The sequence below is a fragment of the Micromesistius poutassou genome (assembly GCF_964030765.1).
Source record: "Micromesistius poutassou genome assembly, chromosome: 14".
Classification (NCBI taxonomy): Eukaryota; Metazoa; Chordata; class Actinopteri; order Gadiformes; family Gadidae; genus Micromesistius; species Micromesistius poutassou.
In genome coordinates this window covers 13,842,231-13,861,402 of record NC_140284.1, presented here as the reverse complement: position 1 = coordinate 13,861,402, position 19,172 = coordinate 13,842,231, and the positions used below count along the sequence as shown (strand labels likewise).

The 19,172-nt window shown below is 42.9% G+C and overlaps 1 protein-coding gene across 1 annotated transcript in view; it reads right to left on the bottom strand.

Annotated features, from left to right (window-relative positions):
- The window catches only part of tspeara (thrombospondin-type laminin G domain and EAR repeats a), a gene marked incomplete at its 5' end in the record, with an annotated part of 69,015 nt that overhangs the window by 42,790 nt on the left and 7,053 nt on the right, over positions 1-19,172 (bottom strand). The window contains 5 exons of the mRNA XM_084478222.1: positions 1,537-1,651; positions 1,826-1,943; positions 7,787-7,918; positions 13,955-14,108; positions 18,498-18,588. Of these exons, the coding sequence (XP_084334348.1) occupies positions 1,537-1,651; positions 1,826-1,943; positions 7,787-7,918; positions 13,955-14,108; positions 18,498-18,588 (610 nt within the window). The remainder of the gene's footprint in view (positions 1-1,536; positions 1,652-1,825; positions 1,944-7,786; positions 7,919-13,954; positions 14,109-18,497; positions 18,589-19,172) is intronic.

Genomic DNA, 19,172 nt, shown 5'->3' with positions numbered 1-19,172 from the left:
GAAACCAATGGTTAAATTGACTACAATACAACACATTGAAACAGATGAAGTACAGTGAAATCAGAATCTGGTTTCAGATTCCCCAGACCTCCACACAGAGCAGATAAAGAGAGCTATAGATGAAGAGCTCCTCGTGTTGGGCTGAGGGGGTCAGCAGAGGGAGAAATGTTCCCTAAGGGAAGGAGGAAGTTTATGTAATCCATAGTGGGTCTGATTCTTTGTCGGTTTATGTTTCATGTCTGTTCATGTCTATTTATTTCACTTTATTTCCATGCTTTGGCAATACATTTGTTCATTAAAATGGCATGCCAAAAAATATTTGGTGAATGTTCATTAGTAGGCATGGAAAAAGGAGAGAAGAGAGAGAGAGAGAGAGAGAGAGAGAGAGAGAGAGAGAGAGAGAGAGAGAGAGAGAGAGAGAGAGAGAGAGAGAGAGAGAGAGAGAGAGAGAGGAAATGGGGCGAGATTGTTGATGGAGGGGAGAGGAGGAGAGAGATAGAGGGAAAGAAAATAGAAAGAAAGAGGAAAGAGATGTATAGAGAGAGATAGAAAAGGAGAGGCTGAGATAGAGAGCCGTCAAGAGGGGGAGAAGAGATAGTGAGAGTGAAGGGAAGGTTAATGACAGGTGTGACGTGTGTTTGTACAGATCCACAGGTGCTCTGAGCGCTCCTTGTCATTAAGGCTCTTAGCTGTAATTAGCTAACTACACACTCTGCAACACTATGAATCAAATACGCCTTCACACATCAAACAATACTAGCTCTGATGAGAAAGTGCTACACTGATGAAGGGAAGACATGGTCTCTCTCTTGTCTCTCTCCCTCCCCCTTGTTCTCTCTCTCCCATCTCTCTGGCTTTCTCACCCATCTCTCACGCTCTGTCTCTCTCTTCCTCCCTCTCTTTCTCTCTCCCGCACTCTCTCTCTTGCTATTTCGCTCTTATTTTTTCTTCCTCACTATTTCTCCCTCCTGCACTCTCTCTCTCTCCCATCTCTCTCTCTCTCCATATCTCTGGCTTTCGCTCCCATCTCTCTCTGTGTGTGTGTGTGTGTGTGTGTGTGTGTGTGTGTCTCTCTCTCTCTCTCTCTCTCTCTCTCTCTCTCTCTCTCTCTCTCTCTCTCTCTCTCTCTCTCTCTCTCTCTCTCTCTCTCTCTCTCTCTCTCTCTCTCTCTCTCTCTCTCTCTCTGTTTAGACTATTCCAGACACCAGACTAATCTCCTTTATTTCCTTGTGATATGGCTTCCAGAACATTCCGCCTGTTGAATGAACATAATGTGGTCTCCGAGCTGAAGCCTCAAAGGAATCTGTAATAAGGCTGTGAGTAGAGGTGTACATGATGTAGGAGGTTGAGATGGAGTTGGTGGAGGTGTACATGATGTAGGTGGAAGTGGTTGAGATGGAGTTGTACATGATGTAGGTGGAAGAGGTGGAGATAGTTGAGGCATGGTTAGGTAGCGGAGGGGTTGGAAGAGGTGTACAAGATGGAGGTGTGAGAGTGGTAGTTTGGCTGGTGGAGGAGCGTGAGGGTGGAGCTGACCTGGCCCTCCAGGGTGAAGTGCTTCCAGGCCCGGGCCTCCTGGGTGCTGATGTTCTGGTAGAGCTGGAATCGACCGGCCACCCACTGGAACAGCCCAGAGCCCGGGTGGACGTCCCTGCAGGACCAACATACTGGGATGACCACTGAACAGGGACCCCCTAGAACCGGCCACACCAGACCAGACTAGACTAGACTAGACTAGACCGGACTAGACTAGACTAGATTAGACTAGACTAGACTAGACTAGAATAACCTGGATTAGACTACACCAGAAAGGAAGTCATGTGACCTGTTGGCAGCGGCCATGAAGAGCCCCTCCCCTGGGATGGAGAAGACCTCCAGGTCGAAGGTCTCTGAGCTGGTGAGGACATCCTGGTAGTCCTCCACGTAGTCCAGACGCTGGGGGCCTACAGTTACCAGGACAACATATTATTAGTGTTAGAATCAGGTGGCTGTTGCTTATCAACACTCGACTATTGTTCTTACTAGGCTGTATTATTAGGTTAGTGCTGCTAGCTTACGTTCTACTTAGACTGTATTAGTCTTTCTTTCGTAACCATTCTCTATGAAATTTGACACCTATCTCCTCCAAAAATGTTGTGGCCTTCTGGCCAATGGTGGTTAGACCTCAACCACTTCAGACTTAACATATTTTTACCTTTGGAGGTAAGATATATAGCATTGATGGAACCACATCTGGAATATGGGTACTGCAGTCAATATTCACCATATCGGAGAGAGTTGACTCCCCAGACTGGAAGCTCAGGTCGCGATGTTGAGGACACAAGCTCAAGTCGAGCCCAGCAATAATAATATTGAGAGGAGCTCAATTACTCTATGTCGACAATGACAAGCGAAGATGAGTCTAACACTGTAAGTTGATCCGCTAATGCATGTGTTTGAAACTTTGTAATTGTTTGCATTATAAACCAGCTCACATGGTATCTGTCTTGAAATCCTTCTTGGCTAAGGTGACCAAAATTCTGAAATGAAAAACGGGGACATTTGTGGTTTGGCAGCCAACTACATATCTGATAAAAATAAAAATAAATAAACTGGGAGCACTCTGACATTGAGCCTTTCACCTCATGATAAGTGTAGCACTGTGGTCAATGATCGGGCAGTAGCCTAGATGCCCTACAACTATGATGTGTTTTAGGCTTTGATAAACCAGTCAAAAATAATCCAAAGTAGCTCCTCTAATACAGAACTGTTCTTTATTGTATTGATGGTCTATTGTTTATAATCAGTATGGCCTCATATGGAATAAAGTCAACAGATAGACATTACCGGAGAAGGGGACATTACCGGAGATGTCTGCTCACCCTACTCTGGGCTCTAAGCTGTCTCCATTTTACAAACGGAAATCCAACCCGGGATTAAGCACGGCTCTTGCTTTGGTGTTTTTCCAAAAGAGAACACGGCTTTGAGGTGAGGTGGAATCTACAATCTCAGTTCATCCAGTTTGTCTGCTTGCTTCAATGGCTGCAGAAGGCTGGAACATTGTTGGTGCAGAAGCCAGTATTTATGTTTATCATGTTTCCTTCATCTCTGATGACCTGTCATCATATTGTCGCTTTAAACTTCATCCAAACATTGAACAATTCTTCCCATTTTCACCTTTATATGTATTGAAAAGGATTTGATCTTTCCCTTTATTTAAATCTTTGATACTTTGATACTGTTTTTGGTTTTTATAAAGGTTCTGTTAGTATCCTGTATGGACTCTGCCCGCACTGCTGGTTTTCTGTGGCATTGAATGATTTTGTTTGCCTTGCCATGTGCTTTTTGTTTTTGTCCTGAACCCCGCCCTCACCTGCCTGGTGCCACTCCCTGGCCACACCTGCTCATTAGCTGCTCGTTGTCCTGATTGAGTTTTCCCTGTCCCTTGTTTTCTCCCTGCCAATGATTTGCTTTCCCTCTGTTATTTAAGTTCAGCTCACCAGTTAGGCTTTGTCAGATTGTACCACAAAGTTTGGTGAGATGTTGTTGTTTTTTGCTCTGCCTGTTTCTGCTCTGCCAGAAGACTTTGGATTCTCTGCCTTGTGATTTTTTTTGTTTTGGATTTTATTCTTTTTGTGTTGGAACTTTGCCTTGATCTTTTGTGCGTTACATTTTTCACTCCTTAGTTTCCTTAGAATAAATATTTTTCCCAATTGTATCCGGTCTGCACCTGGGACCTAGACCCCTGCTGCAGCCCCAGCGGGCTGCAAAAACAGCTCAGCTTGAGCCATGGAGCCAAGAAACATGTTTCCTGAAGAAACCCATCTAGAGCTCTACAAGTTAAGGTGTTGTTTCACTGGTGTTAAAATAATTCCTCACTTTGAATGATACATGTCAAGCATTGGGTGTGAATTCAGCTGTTCCATATTTCTAGACGTCTTAAACAATAAACAAAATCTTACACATTCATAGTGTCATTATCGTGGCTCTAGATCAGGGATGGGCAACTGGTGGCCTGCGGGCCACATGCGGCCCGCATCCTCACTCTGTGAGGCCCGCAGATAATTTAAGATTTTTTTTTTTTTTTTTAGCAGAGTAGCTTCATAGAATTCAAAGGCAAACCCATCTATCTAGTTTGCTTAGAAACAATATTAGTCACGAAAGATTTCAACTTAAGTCACCACTACTACAACTGCACTGAATGTAATGCTAGTTGTTGCACTTAATGTTGGGCCACCGTTTTTCAGTTTTGTGCCATCATTGAATGATGTATGTGAGCCCTTTGCACTGAAAAAAAAATCACTCATGTGGCTTTTAAAACAACACTTGTTGTGTTTGTTATTTAACAAGAGTATAGACATGTTAACATTTGAGCATGTAAAATATGAAATTAATGTATGTTGGTTCAATTAACATACATAGGCTATGAATCTAAATAATTTTTTTAGGTAGTGGCTAGGGGTGGGAATTTATACGTTTTTATCAATATCGATGCCATTGTCGATTCTTCCTATCGATCCAATTCCTTATTTATTCTCTTACCGATTCCTAGTAGTTCATTGAGTGGCAAAAAAGGAGTTCTACACTGCACCAAAAGCAACCATTTCATTTTAATTTTTTACATACTGAACACCATAGCTGCTTTCACATATGACCTCCGTCTTTTCTCCGCATTTGTGGAGCAGGAGGTTTGACTGTGAGGGTCATTCACACTTATTCACACTTGATGCCCGATATGCGGAGATCTGTGTCAGTAGAATCTCCGGCTGCTTAAGGGGGGCGGGCTTGCAAGGGGCGGCATATGACGTAGGGTCGCAAGAGGCGGGATCGGGTTTGTTTTGGTTTGACAGCAGACAGAACGGGCAGAACTCATCGCGATCATGTTAAATGTTGCTGCAGCGATGCATATATTCTGTTGCATTCACAACATCCGCATTGATCGACGAAAGATTGGAGCATGAGTTACAGACAAATAGAAGAAACGACGAACAAGAAAGGCGTTGCGAACGACTGCATTGCCGGAGGAAGAGAGCGTCTTTTTTGGCTTCATTTCACATCTAACAAACACTGGGACAAATGTAGTTGATTTCTGTGTTTTACTGAGAAAACAGGGAGTGGAAGGACGGGACCCTATAATGTTTAGCTAACTGTTGTCAATAATAATTGTTACTAGAGTAGCGCATGTGTGTGCGCAAGTGGCTGTGAGTGGACGAGCGAGGAGAGCGAGCGGTAGTGTGTGTTTAGTGAGGTAATGAACGAGTCCGGCTGTGTCTGTGCAAACGTGTAGGCCCTACTGTAACGTTAGGGAAACTAAGAATAAAGTACACTGCCTGTCAATAATCAGTGGCCGCTTCATTCCGACCATATTCAAACCTATAAGCAGACCCACTGCCAGTCAAAGTGAAGGGTGTTACTCCAGAGAGAATCTACGGAGCGGAACGTCGCTTCTGTGCTCCTCGACTATGGTCTGGGAGCCGCCAGCAGGAAAGGTGTAACATAATAATAAAACATTTTTTTAAACCATTCAGCGAACAAAAGGCAATAGGCTGATTATCGATTAGGGTGCGGGTGCCACTCAATGACATGCAAATGTAGGCCGAAGCGTCATCAACACGGCCACTCAACTGGTGTGAAATGCCAACGTCCTACTGCTCATTCACATATGTAGTATTTTTTCAGGAGGTCCAATGTCAGGATATGTCATTCACATATACGGCACCTCCGTAGAATAGACGGAGAACAGAAGGATGTACAGCCATATGTGAAAGCAGCTCATTAGAGGATATAGAGTTGAAAAGAAAATATAGGGGTAACTTGAGCTGATGTCGAGGGGCCAGCTGCCTGAGAGCTATCGGTGTCATCAGCTAAAATGCATGAAACCGGAAAATATTTGTATGCAGATCGCTCTGCCTTATCAATAAAAACGACTATACTACTACTATATAGGGCTGTCACTTTTGAGAAAAATCTATTTTGAACGGATATCGAATATCAAGCAACGTATTTGAATATATTTGAATATCTACGAGGCCCTGCCCCCCCCCCCCCCCCCCCCACAAAAAAAAAAAAACACTAACAGAGATTCAATCACAAATGTATAACGTGACAAGAGGAGACATGGACTTAAAACAGGACTTAAGGCCGCCTCATACCTCCGGATCCGGACTAAATTCCTCCGTCCGTACTAAACGTTGTCTCCGGGACTACCCTTCATACCTCCGTCCGGTTTCAGCGTTGTTATGGATGTTACGCAAAACAACCTCTAGAGGGCAGTGACTGTCATGTATGAAATGACCGGCATCGACAATCGCAAACATGGTATCTGTAGAGGAGATGATTTTGCTCTGCGTCATCCGGCACAAAGTGTACGCGGTGGTGGCATGTGGCACCCCTCACCAACCTGCACATTCTCTGCTCAAAATTTAAATTCAAAAAAGTTTTATTGGCATGAAAAATATACATTTGCATTGCCAAAGCAGGTGAACGATAAAATAAGGTCAGGTATATAGTATAATATAAGTATAAAACGTTAAAAACAAAATATATATACATCAGATATTATAGGCCTATAGACTATTCTCTTTCTCTATTTTTGCGAATGGTTGGACTTCTGCCTCTACTGCCGCCTCAATCTCCGGTGGTAGTGCTCCCGTTCGTCCGGAGCACTCCAGATTCGTAAGCTCAGAGGAGACGGACCCACTGACGGACGAAACGACCTCCGGGACCGGACGAAAGTGTCCGTATCCGTATTTACCGTAGGGTGTGAATGGGCCTTTAGGCCATATCCTCTTTGTTTGAAACAGGTTATCAACTTAATCAATATCAAGTGCCACTATGCATATCACAAAATTAGGCTATGCAATGAAAAACAAAAACGGAATTGGAACTGCACAGCGCAATGACATGACAACTTAAACAGGGGACAGCAGCAGGAGTACTAAGGCTTATAGCGTATCTGCAAGAAATCAATTTCTTAATGTTTTTTGCTAGAAACATCAGTCTATCAACTTGATCTGGATCAAGTGCGGCTCTCTTTTTATTCACAATATTACGTGCGGTTAGGGTTAGGAACACGCGTTTGGAGGCACAGACGTGCCTGGCACACACAGGTATATGCGCGTCTATGTTGAGAGAAGCGGGTATTTGTTGCAGCCCGTGTCTCTCCACCAATGCAGCGTGTTGCTGTCAGCGGCAATGACTTGGGGTCGCAGTTTACCGCTCAGCCTGGCTGCTCCGTGCGTTATCCATTTTCGAATCAGGATATATTATTTGCTTGATTAGAGCGATTGACTCGTACACAGGCTTTTGAACACATGGCACTTGACGAGAAAACCGGAAAACATTGCGCAGGGATCGTTAAGAAGAATTGATAACGTTGGAGGCGTACAATTCCGATGGAATTGGTTAGTTGGAACCGGTTCTGAGAAGGAACCGGTTCTCGATTCCCACCCCTAGTAGTGGCCATCCCCAAAATTCACCAGAATACAGGAAATCACATCCACCAAATTCAATGAGTAGTCCATGACTACCCCACACCAACAACTTTCATCACCAGCCACCACTGATACATACATATATCTACACATAATTTGTCCTTATTTTGAATTATTTTGTAGCTTCTCATATCCGATTAGGTGAAGAGTGCGGTCATGTGGCACCATCATGTGATGATGAAAAATTGTGGCCCTCTTAATCATGAACTTGCCCATCCCTGTTCTAGATAATAGATTATATATCAGATTATATATGTTCTAGATAATAGATTATATATCAGATGATATATGTTCTAGATCATAGAGCGGCTTACGCTGCAGCAGGGGGGTCCAGGAGTGGCCGTCACAGATCTGCAGGTTTCTCCTCAGGGTGTTGAACCACAGCTGGCCCTCGACCCCCGGGGAGCAGGCAGGGACACCCCCCAGGGTCACCCTCACCTCCGCCTCTGGAGAGGAGAGAGAAGGAGGAGGAGGAAGAGAGGAGGAGGAGGAGGAGGAGACCAGAGGAGTTAGCTAACAGCCTGTCACTCTGCCCCAGGCCCGGTTCCAGAACAGAATGCCTTGGGGTGCATCTGAGATTATAGGGGGTGCACCAGTATTATAGTAAAACCAGCTACCCAGCTTCAGTTCAGACTTCGCTTTTTACACTAGGCCTTTCTACCAGTAGATAGACAAGCACTTCTGGGTAGTTGTACTGACATGTTGGGACAAAAACATTTACTGTGCTTAAAAGATGGTATCACATCATGTCTTGTGATGTGGAGAACATTTCAGCTGCAACGTTAGCTTATTGATATCCAAGCTTTGGATATGAGAATGAATTAATAATGGTTAAATTAAATCAAATTTGAAAAGGCTCAAGAGGTTCACATACTTTCAAGCAGCACTGTAGCCTTGTGAGACCAAATAATTTAACAACATAAACATAAAACATAAAACATGCTCTGTATTTATATAAGTGAACCACTAAATGTCACAAAATAATTTTACATTATCATTCACAAGATAATGCTTGAAATATATCACTTCATGTCTAATACATCTAGATTATATGGAACCTTTTGAATTAAATTACAAAAAAATAGCTTTTCCCTGATATTCTAATATTATGAGATGCACCTTTATGTGAACCACTTAATGTCAATTGCTTATTCTGCTGCCCAAAACTTTTAATGCTGACAGATAAAACCCAATTAGGAATGTTATTTTCACAAAAAGTAATCAGTAATACATAGTGCCTTTCTTAAAGTTCACAAGATTGTAAATAAATACAATCAAAACACAATTGGCAAATATGGGTTCTTATGAACAACACAGTGGCGCCGGCAAAGGCTGCTTGTCCGGGAGTGAGAGCTGCGCCGGCAAAGGCAGCGAGTCGGGCAGGATTGAGCTAGCGTTGCTAGTGCTAGTGTTCACAACGGTTATACTGTCTGATGTATTGGATTCTTTTGCGGTGTTCTTTTTTATTTTCGGATATCCATTGTAAATGCCTAATTGTTGCTGCCGAAGAAGTTTAATGTCACTGACGTGCGCGCCGCCGGACGGGGCGCAGTTCACGCGGACCTGTCATAATAATAATAACGTTCTTATCGGTTTAGTGAACAAAATAAATGCAGCAAACAACGGTATTTAATGGAACAATTAGTTTTGTGAGCAAGTGTTTTATTTTTTTTTATCATATTTATAAAAAAATAATAATAATTCACTCCCTCCTTTTTTCAATTGAGGGTGCAAACAATTTTTTTGGGGGTGCAATGCATGCTTATGCACCCCCGTAGAACCGGGCCTGCTCTGCCCTGTCCACATGGAAGAAAACAATCTTTCCCCCCAGTTTTCCTTGGCAGCATTTCAGGAATTTCTCCGTAATGATGGGAAAACGCATCTAGCTGTAGAAATGCTGTAGTACATATTCCAGGCCAATATGTGGCGCTGCTTCTCCACCAAAAAAAGAAGACTAGGCAGAGCATGCGCATCAAGCCTGCGCACTGTATACAAACATACAATCGAGGAGGAGAAACCAAAGAACAACAATAGCTGTTAAATCTTGTAATTAAGCAGAAAATACTTTTTAATGTACAGTTAGTCATTACATTTACCAAGGGGCTGCATTTCAAGCTACAGAAATGAATACAAATAAAATCAAACAAAAAATTATTAGAAGGAAATCTAACATTGCCCACTTGGTGGGTGGTGATGACATTATAGTTTGCGTATCTGGTGTTCAAACAAATACACGAAAAACGCAGGAGGCCGTTTTTCTCTTTCACACCCTGGAACCTGGTTTCAAAAGAGTGTTTGCAGGCACCAAAAACGCTGGGTCCGTCTGGACGGTCGGCCCAAATTTACAAGGCTTCCGTGTTTTTACACAAAAATCGTATCCGTGTGGACAGGGCCTCAGATACCCACAAAGTCGCTGTTATCATAACACACGCACACAGACGGACATGCACACCACAGGCGCACACACACAGGCACACACACTGGCAAACATGCGCAAACACACGCACACGCACACAACAAGCACACACAGGTATTTGAGGGGGTAGCCGTATCAGTGGCTTTTCTGATATTAACATATTTGAAAAATGTCATAACATGAGTCATGAACCACAGTCCTACCATAGAACCACAGTCCTACCGTAGAACCACAGTCCTACTGTAGAACCAGTCCTACTGTAGAACCACAGTCCTACTGTAGAACAGTCCTACCGTAGAACCACAGTCCTACCATAGAACCACAGTCCTACTGTAGAACAGTCCTACCGTAGAACCACAGTCCTACTGTAGAACCACAGTCCTACCATAGAACCAGTCCTACCGTAGAACCACAGTCCTACCGTAGAACAGTCCTACTGTAGAACCAGTCCTACCGTAGAACCAGTCCTACTGTAGAACAGTCCTACCGTAGAACCACATTCCTACTGTACAACCACAGTCCTACTGTAGAACAGTCCTACTGTAGAACCACAGTCCTATCATAGAACCACAGTCCTACCATAGAACCACAGTCCTACTATGAGGTAACTTGTCATCTAAAGCTCACCCCACACTACAAGATAAATGTCCCGATATCTTGGCCGATTTGCCCCTTACGAGAATCGGGGTGGCGTTCCCATGGCAGCCGAATCGGGACGAAAATCGGCCAAGATTATCCTGTCTGCCGTAGTGTTCTAAGATAGAATCTCATAAACTTAAGACCACCCGATCTCAAAATCTGGGTTATCCAACATGATAGATATTTTCGGAATGTTGAGTGTGTAGTCAATAGGGCTGAACGATTTATCGTTTTCTGATCGAAATTGCGATTTCAGACAACGCAATCTCGTGATCGCCAAAGCCGCGGTTTCTTCCGTGTTCCTGACTGGCCCGAGATCTGTTGTCAACTATTTTACACGTGGCCTGCATGCCGTCCCCCTACCATCCTGCCAACCAATCAGAAGCGGCATGCTGCTCGTGGACAGGTCATGCTAACCAATTAATCAGTATAACCTGCTCCTTCATTTCTGAAATGGTGTCAGATGGACCAGAAGCAGAGTTAGGGGATTTAATCCCGAAGAAAAATAGCACGTCGGTCATTTGGGAGTATTTCGGGTTTGAGGCTGCCGACGTGCACCAGAAACACGTACTGTGCACAACCTGTCGCGCTAAAGTTGCAACATCCAGCGGAAACACAACCAATTTATACCGGCACTTGAAAAATCACCACAGGCATTTGCACAACGAGTGCATGACGAAAAAGTCAGGTGAAAAGTCTCCCCCCGTCAACAATTCCGCCCGCGGACCCTGTTATAATGTAATGTCCCCAATTAATGTAAAGCAATTGGCCCGCCGACATATCGCATTTCAGTGTTAACGCGTCAACTCTGACAGATCGCAACCCGTCAACAACTCCGGCCCGCGACTTGTCCAAGACTTCAATTTTGGCCCACTGTACAGTTTGAGTTTGACACCCCTGGTTTACAGAATAGATGTGCAATATTTGGGTGCTGCTGAGCCATAGCCCACCTATTATGTCTGACATATTTTTCAGAAGGGAAGAGGTAGGGTCATTTTATTTTAGTAAGAGTTTATTTTATTACCATTACTTTTCAATTTCATTTACTGTAAAGTTTATTTTGTATTTTGTTTAACTCTTTTAACTTGACAAAATTAAGGATTTTTTGCTCTACTTTAAGTTCTACTTTAAAACAGTCAAAGATGGCTCTTTTAGTTCTTCAGTTGTAACAACTGCTGTTGGTCAAGGACTTTAGTTTACATGCATGTTTCTTAATAAATACATTTGAAATCAATTCTTACCTTTAGTTTTCATTCTTGCATTAGAGTAATGGCATGTAATGTTTTAATGGTATGATGTCATGTTTGTAAATATTACTGTTCATTGTGAATATTGCACTGAAGCTTGATTTGAAGAAAATCGTGGATCAAATCAAAATCAATTCCTGAAATCGTTCAGCCCTAGTAGTCAACATAATAGCGACGCACGCACACACAAACACACGCGCAAAACACGCACGCACGCACGCACGCATGCAAGCTGACCCGAAGGTGCTCCATTAAATGGTTTTATATCTTAAACAAATTCCATTGCAAATAGGAGGCGCGCAGCATCAATATCCTAACTAAAAAAAGTAAGTCAGACACATTTTGCAGATTGTAAATTGATATGAGACATTGTAAATGTTCACAATCCTGCTCTATGCTCTGGGATATTTTGTTTATCATCATTTCTATTAACTTCTGCGTGGCGCACACGCAACAGTTGTCATGTAGATCGGTCGTCGGCCCGTCTTTTACGCGGATCACACTTGATCACAGAATGTAAATTGTCATGAGACATTGTAAACGTTCACAATCCTGCTCTATGCTGATATTTTGTTTATCATCATTTCTATTAACTTCTGCGAGGCGCATAAAGTGGTCATGTAGATCGGTCGTCTGCCCGTCTATTGCGCGTATCACACATGAGCAGATCTTGCACACAATGTCAGTCGTGTCCCTTGGCTGTCCTATTTGTTGGATATTTGTTGATGTTGTCATGCGTGTTCTGGTTATTTGCGCATGATTAAACATGAGTCTTTATAGGGCGATAAAACAAAGCTTTGTTGCGTTTTTTTTTTCTTCTTTTTGAAGTTGGGATTGGGGGTGTGCCAACCCCATACCTGCAAACTCATAAGGGTTGGAAAAGGTGACAAATCCCCATCAATCAGGATTGTTGAGGGGGGCGGGTGAGTTACGCAAAAGCGCTGTAGTGGCATAAGTGACGTTACTCATCGCTGATTATGGGTGTGCATGCGTACTTGCGTACCAGTTATGTGCACTAGGGCTGGGCAATATGGCTGAAAACTGTATCACGATATAAGTGTTTCATATCGGTCGATATCGTTAATTATTGATAAAGATTTGTTTTGAAGGACCAGGAGAAAAATATAAACGTAAACAGTTTTATTTTAAACTTAACCTTCCCCTGATTGTAGGCAGACAGGGAAAAGGAATGTCAACACAACCATGGAAAACTCAAATAAATATAAACATAAGTCTGAATGAAAATGAACATCACAATGAAAACTTAACAATTATAAAGTGCTCAAAAACATGTGCTACAAAAAAGTGTTCTAAAAACATTTGCAGTGTTAAATGTAAACATAAGAGATGAGATCCCATTACTTGGTAGGTGGATTAAAGCCTGGAGTCCCTAGAACATGGAACATATGGATGTCATTGTTGTTGGGACATGGAAATATGTCCAGTACTGTCATGAACCTTTTGTTTCTCACATCGTTTGCGTGTGTGTTATGAAACACACACGCGAGATGGCGCAGCCAAACTTGATACTGTTACATGATTGGCCATTGGCGTGTCGCTCCATACGTTGCTCTCCACAGGTATCAGAGGACGCGTGCCTTTGTTCACGCAACCAACCTTGCTTCGCAACCTCTGGTTCAAAGCGGGGCTATACTCTTTGCTCCGTTAACTTCCAACGAGGAAAAAAATTATCGAAACCTTCTACCCCCCCCCCCCCCCCCAAAAAAAAGCTCTTCGGATCTACACGATTCACGTAAATGACATATTTTCAGTTGAAAACTGCGAATTTCGCCGAAAGGTGACTAGTTTGCAGGTATGCAACCCGGTTGGGACGTAGAAGGAGGTGCGCAGGAAAAAAAGTTTGGGAACCGCTGCTCTAGATCTACAATCTCTTGTCTCTCGATCTCTTGTCTCGTGCTGGATGACGTAGCCTACATGGCCGAGAATCGGATACAATTATCCTATAGTGTGTGGTGTTCCGTCTTGTGTTCGAATCTTATGTATTTGTATTTACGATCGGAGAGCAACAAATTGAGTTGTTGCTCTCCTGAGATTCTCTTTATGTGTGTGGTGTACTCCGACTCAAAAATTGCATAAGATTAAAAAATCGTGTAGTGTGGGGCAGCCTTAAGATGTGTGAAGTAGGTAAAGTGGTATGACGTCCTTGTTTTGGGACTTACCATACGTGAAGGCAGACTGGGGTTGGTCGGGCAGAAGGGGTGTGGTCACCAGGAGCTCAGGGACTGACAGCTCAGCCAACTGGGGCTTGGAGGCGGGGCAGAGTCTGGGCGTGGCATCTGAACCAGGAAGTAGAACCAGCTGACGAAGAAGACCCTGGCCAATGAGGGTAAAGGGTGGTGGTCAGAAATGTTATGTTATTTTTAATCCAGGAAAGGCCGCCGAGACAGGATCGCTTTTAACTCACTTTATTTGGTAAAGGTTTTGGTCTATTGTCTATCGTCTATGAAACAAAAGGAATGGTATATAACACGCGTGGAGCGTCTCTAAGCTTTATATCTACGATACACCGCCCAAGAGATTCTGCCCTCTGATAGCGGAGTCGAGTTTAAATAGGCAGGTAGGGGTGGGCGTGTTCTGTGGCTTTAAAAGACCGCCCCCTGACCATGCGCAAATGTTGCAGCCCTACCGTATGTGCTCGGTGCTGCTCCCTGGGGCTATGTGAGAATATTACCTCTTAACCATTATATGTGCTCGGTGCTGCTCCCTGTGGCTATGTGAGAATATTACGGCTGAAATATATTACAGAAATCACAATGAGATACATCATTAAATATAATCAATAGATCACGACAGGCTGTGGAATGTTCTCATTATACCACAGTTAAGGGGCGTTGTCCCCTTAACTCTGACAATGCCCCTTAACTGTGGTATAATGAGAACATACCACAGCCTGTTGTTATCTATTGCTTTTATAAAACGGTTACGTAAGTATGGTGAAATGCAGTGTTGGGAACATTAACGGAGTTAGTAACTGAATTACTCTATAATAAAAGTAACTAGTTACCAGGGAAAGTAATTATTTGCGTTACTGTAAAAAAAAAAAAAAAATAGCTTTATAGATGCGTGTGTCGTTGTGAGATGCTTCATTAGATGCGTCGACAAAGTCTTCGCTCCTGGACATAATGTACACTTTACATGCACGTTCTTGCCTTTGACCTCAATGAATTAGTGCTTATATCGCCACCTTGAAAATTACAACTTTCCATCGGATTGCTCCGGACTCGCCATTTCTACTGCTTCATCGAATCGGTTTGGTGTTTGTGTGTGCGTGTGGCACGCGTATCCTGGCTTGTGTGTAAAAACACTGGCTCCGATTGGCTACCATGAAACATGACTCTGCCTTAGCCAATCATAATCGCTTATTTCGTTGTTAACCCACCCGAGGGGTATTCCATCAAAGTCGCTAACGAAAGCGGCGCTTAGTTGATTAAGGCTCTAGTTAGACTCTAGTTAGAACTAGAGCCAACTTCCACTTGAGGCTTAAGCCGTTCCATCAACGCAGTTCAGCCACGCCTTGCTCAGGTTAGTTCAAGCCAGGCTAACGTTATCCTGGATTACGCGCGTTCACGAGATATGTAACCAGCCCATAACCGTGAATGTCGAATCATGGATCAAATGTCCGAAAAGGACCGAGCGGGATCTTTTCCAGCGGCGAACAGAAGCTGCTTGTGGAGGTCTATGAGGAGTACAAACATATAATAACTCAAAAAGGGAACACTGTAACCATTAATAAAAACAGGGAGGCTGCCTGGCAAAAAAATTGGCGATCTGTTGAATGCATAAGTAGTATTAAGCGTAACATATTTTAATTTAATATTGACCATGGATTTGAAAGCAGGGAGATGGTCTCGAGTTAACGTGTCGGACTTGCACCCGGTCGTCCGGGGTTCAATCCCCACGTAATAAGTAATATAGGAAGGATTACTAGAGAAATCAAAGAACTTTTCATGCCATTTATTTTCCATTTCTTTGAATATTCTTAATTAGGGAATTAATAAAATTAATAAAGGGAATTACAAAATGAAGCCAACGCCAAGAATACTATGAAATACTCTGGACGCGAACTCGTGTCGCGCTTATCACAGTGCAAGTGCTAGACCATTCACCCAGCCGCTGATTGCTGATTATGCGATAATACATAGATTTGTGTAAAAATGTGTTGAAAAAATAGCCACAGTAACAATAGATAGCAATTCATTGAATTATTTCATTTGCATCATTTAATCTTAGACCCTTAGTGAAAATATACGCTGTTTGTACTTCATATATGTACATTTATGACAAAATCGTGAGGACTAGGCTTGGCGGAACCTTCTGATGGTACAATTGTTGCTAACAGATGGATTTCTCTGAAACACCGCTCAAGTTAGCCTGACAGTTAACCTGCTCCCGACCAGGGGGGTATTCCATCAAAGTCGCTAACGAAAGCGGCGATTAGTTGATTAAGCCTGGTTAGAACTAGCGCCAACTTCCACTTGAGACTAAAGCCGTTCCATCAACGCAGTTCAGCCGCGCATTGCTCAGGTTAGTTCAAACCAGGCTCACATTATCGTGGATTACGCGCGTTCACGAGATATGTAACCAGCCCAGAACCGTGAATGTCGAATCATGGATCAAATGTCCGAAAAGGACCGAGCGGGATCTTTTCCAGCGGCGAACAGAAGCTGCTTGTGGAGGTCTATGAGGAGTACACGCATATAATAACTCAAAAAGGGAACACACCGTAACCATTAATAAAAACAGGGAGGCTGCCTGGCAAAAAAATTGGCGATCTGTTGAATGCATAAGTAGTATTAAGCGTAACATATTTTAATTTAATATTGACCATGGATTTGAAAGCAGGGAGATGGTCTCGAGTTAACGTGTCGGACTTGCACCCGGTCGTCCGGGGTTCAATCCCCACGCAAGTAGGCTAATAGTAATATAGGAAGCATTACTAGAGAAATCAAATAACTTTTCATGCCATTTATTTTCCATTTCTTTGAATATTCTTAATTATGTAATTAATCAAATTAATAAAATTAATAAAGGGAATTACAAAATGAAGCCAATGCCAAGAATACTACACATTAGAACTCGGGTCGCACGTATCACAGGGCAAGTGCTAGACCATTCACCCAGCCGCTGATTACTGATAACGCGATAATACATAGATTTGTGTAAAAATGTGTTGAACAAATAGCCACAGTAATAATAGATAGCAATTCATTGAATTATTTCATTTGCGTCATTTAATCTTAGACCCTTAGTGAAAATATACGCTGTTTGTACTTCATATATGTACATTTATGACAAAATTGTGAGGACTGGGCTTGGCGGAACCTTCTGATGGTACAATTGTTGCTGACAGATGGATTTCTCTGAAACACCGCTCAAGTTAGCCTGACAGTTAACCTGCTCCTGACTAGGTTAGTTTGGTCGGATAAATTGCCATGGTTACTTAGCGGAGATTCCCTTAAGCCACATTAATGGAACGCAACTCTAGCTGAAAGAAGCCAGGCTAAGCAAAATAAGCCCGGCTTTGGGTTTAGCTTGGTTGATGGAATACCCCCCAGGTTAGTTTGGTTGGATAAATTGCCATGGTTACTTAGCGGAGATTCCCTTAAGTCACGTTCATGGAACGCAACTCTAGCTGAAAGAAGCCCGGCTAAGCGAAATAAGCCCAGCTTTACGCTTAGCTTGGTTGATGGAATACCCCTCCGGTCTCCTCACTAGCAGTTTGTGTATGGAGCCAGGGGTGTGTTCGGATTACGCGGTTTATTCAATCAATTCATAGTAACGCACCGCATTTAACGTTCATTAACGATAACGGCGTTGTAACGACGGAAACAGTAATTAGTTAGATTACCCCGTTACTGAAAAAATAACGGCGTTATCTAACACCGTTCTTTTAAACAGCGTTATTCCAAACACTAGTGAAATGAAAGTCATAGACACCCTCAATTTTGAAAAAACGAGAAAGTCGGAAAAGCATTTTTTTTAACAAATACAAAAATGTAGTCCATCCTAGCTGCCTGCAAAGTGCGCGGCGGTTGCTATGCAACACACTGTAGCGTCCTTCAGAGAGAAGGCTAGGCTAGAGACGGTAGCTTGGTTCGCTGGCAATTTAGCCTTCTATCGAGTTCACTCACCGTGTGCCTATTACTTTACAACATTTCCACCCTCTCCAGCAATCAACATATTTTTACGCTTCAGTGAACTATGCTATTGCTTTTATATATAAATAAACAACAGTTCAAGTTAGGCGCGGAGTGATACTGAACTCTGTAAACTGAATGGGCATCATAGCTGTGTGTATACGCTCAATGTACAACAGTTAGGAACCAATCAGATCGCTTGATTTAAGTCACCCGTTTTATAAATATCCACGTATTTCTGTTTTATGTACTGCATACATAACATGGATTCAGAGAGAGGTAGGGTTTGATGTGAGGACCTGAAGGTACTCACAGAGAGAGGTAGGGTTTGATGTGAGGACCTGAAGGTACTCACAGAGAGAGGTAGGGTTTGATCTGAGGACCTGAAGGTACTCACAGAGAGAGGTAGGGTTTGATGTGAGGACCTGAAGGTACTCACAGAGAGAGGTAGGGTTTGATCTGAGGACCTGAAGGTACTCACAGAGAGAGGTAGGGTTTGATCTGAGGACCTGAAGGTACTCACAGAGAGAGGTAGGGTTTGATCTGAGGACCTGAAGGTACTCACAGAGAAGCGGTCCTTCCTGCGTCTCCTGCTGCCCACGTAGAACCGGGACCTCCTGGTGCTGAAGGAGCTGGGAACTGGCCGGTCAAGAACCCTGAGAACACACCATAACATCAACACAATATGACATCAACACAACATGATCAACACAACATCAATACACCATAACATCAACACAACATGACATCAACCCAACATGATCAACACAACATCAATACACCATAACATCAACACAACATGATCAACACAACATCAATACACCATAACATCAACACAACATGACATCAACACAACATGATCAACACAACATCAATACACCATAACATCAACACAACATGATCAACACAACATAAATACACCATAACATCAACACAACATGACATCAACACACCATAACATCAACACAACATCAATACAACATAACATCAACATAACGTCAACACAACATGATCAACACAACATCAATACACCATAACATCAACACAAAATGACATCAACACAACATGATCAACACAACACAACATGATCAACACACCTTAACATCAACACAACATGATCAACACAACATCAACACAACATGATCAACACAACATAACATCAATACAACATCAATACACCATAACATCAACACAACATGATCAACACAACATCAACACAAGATAACATCAACACAACATA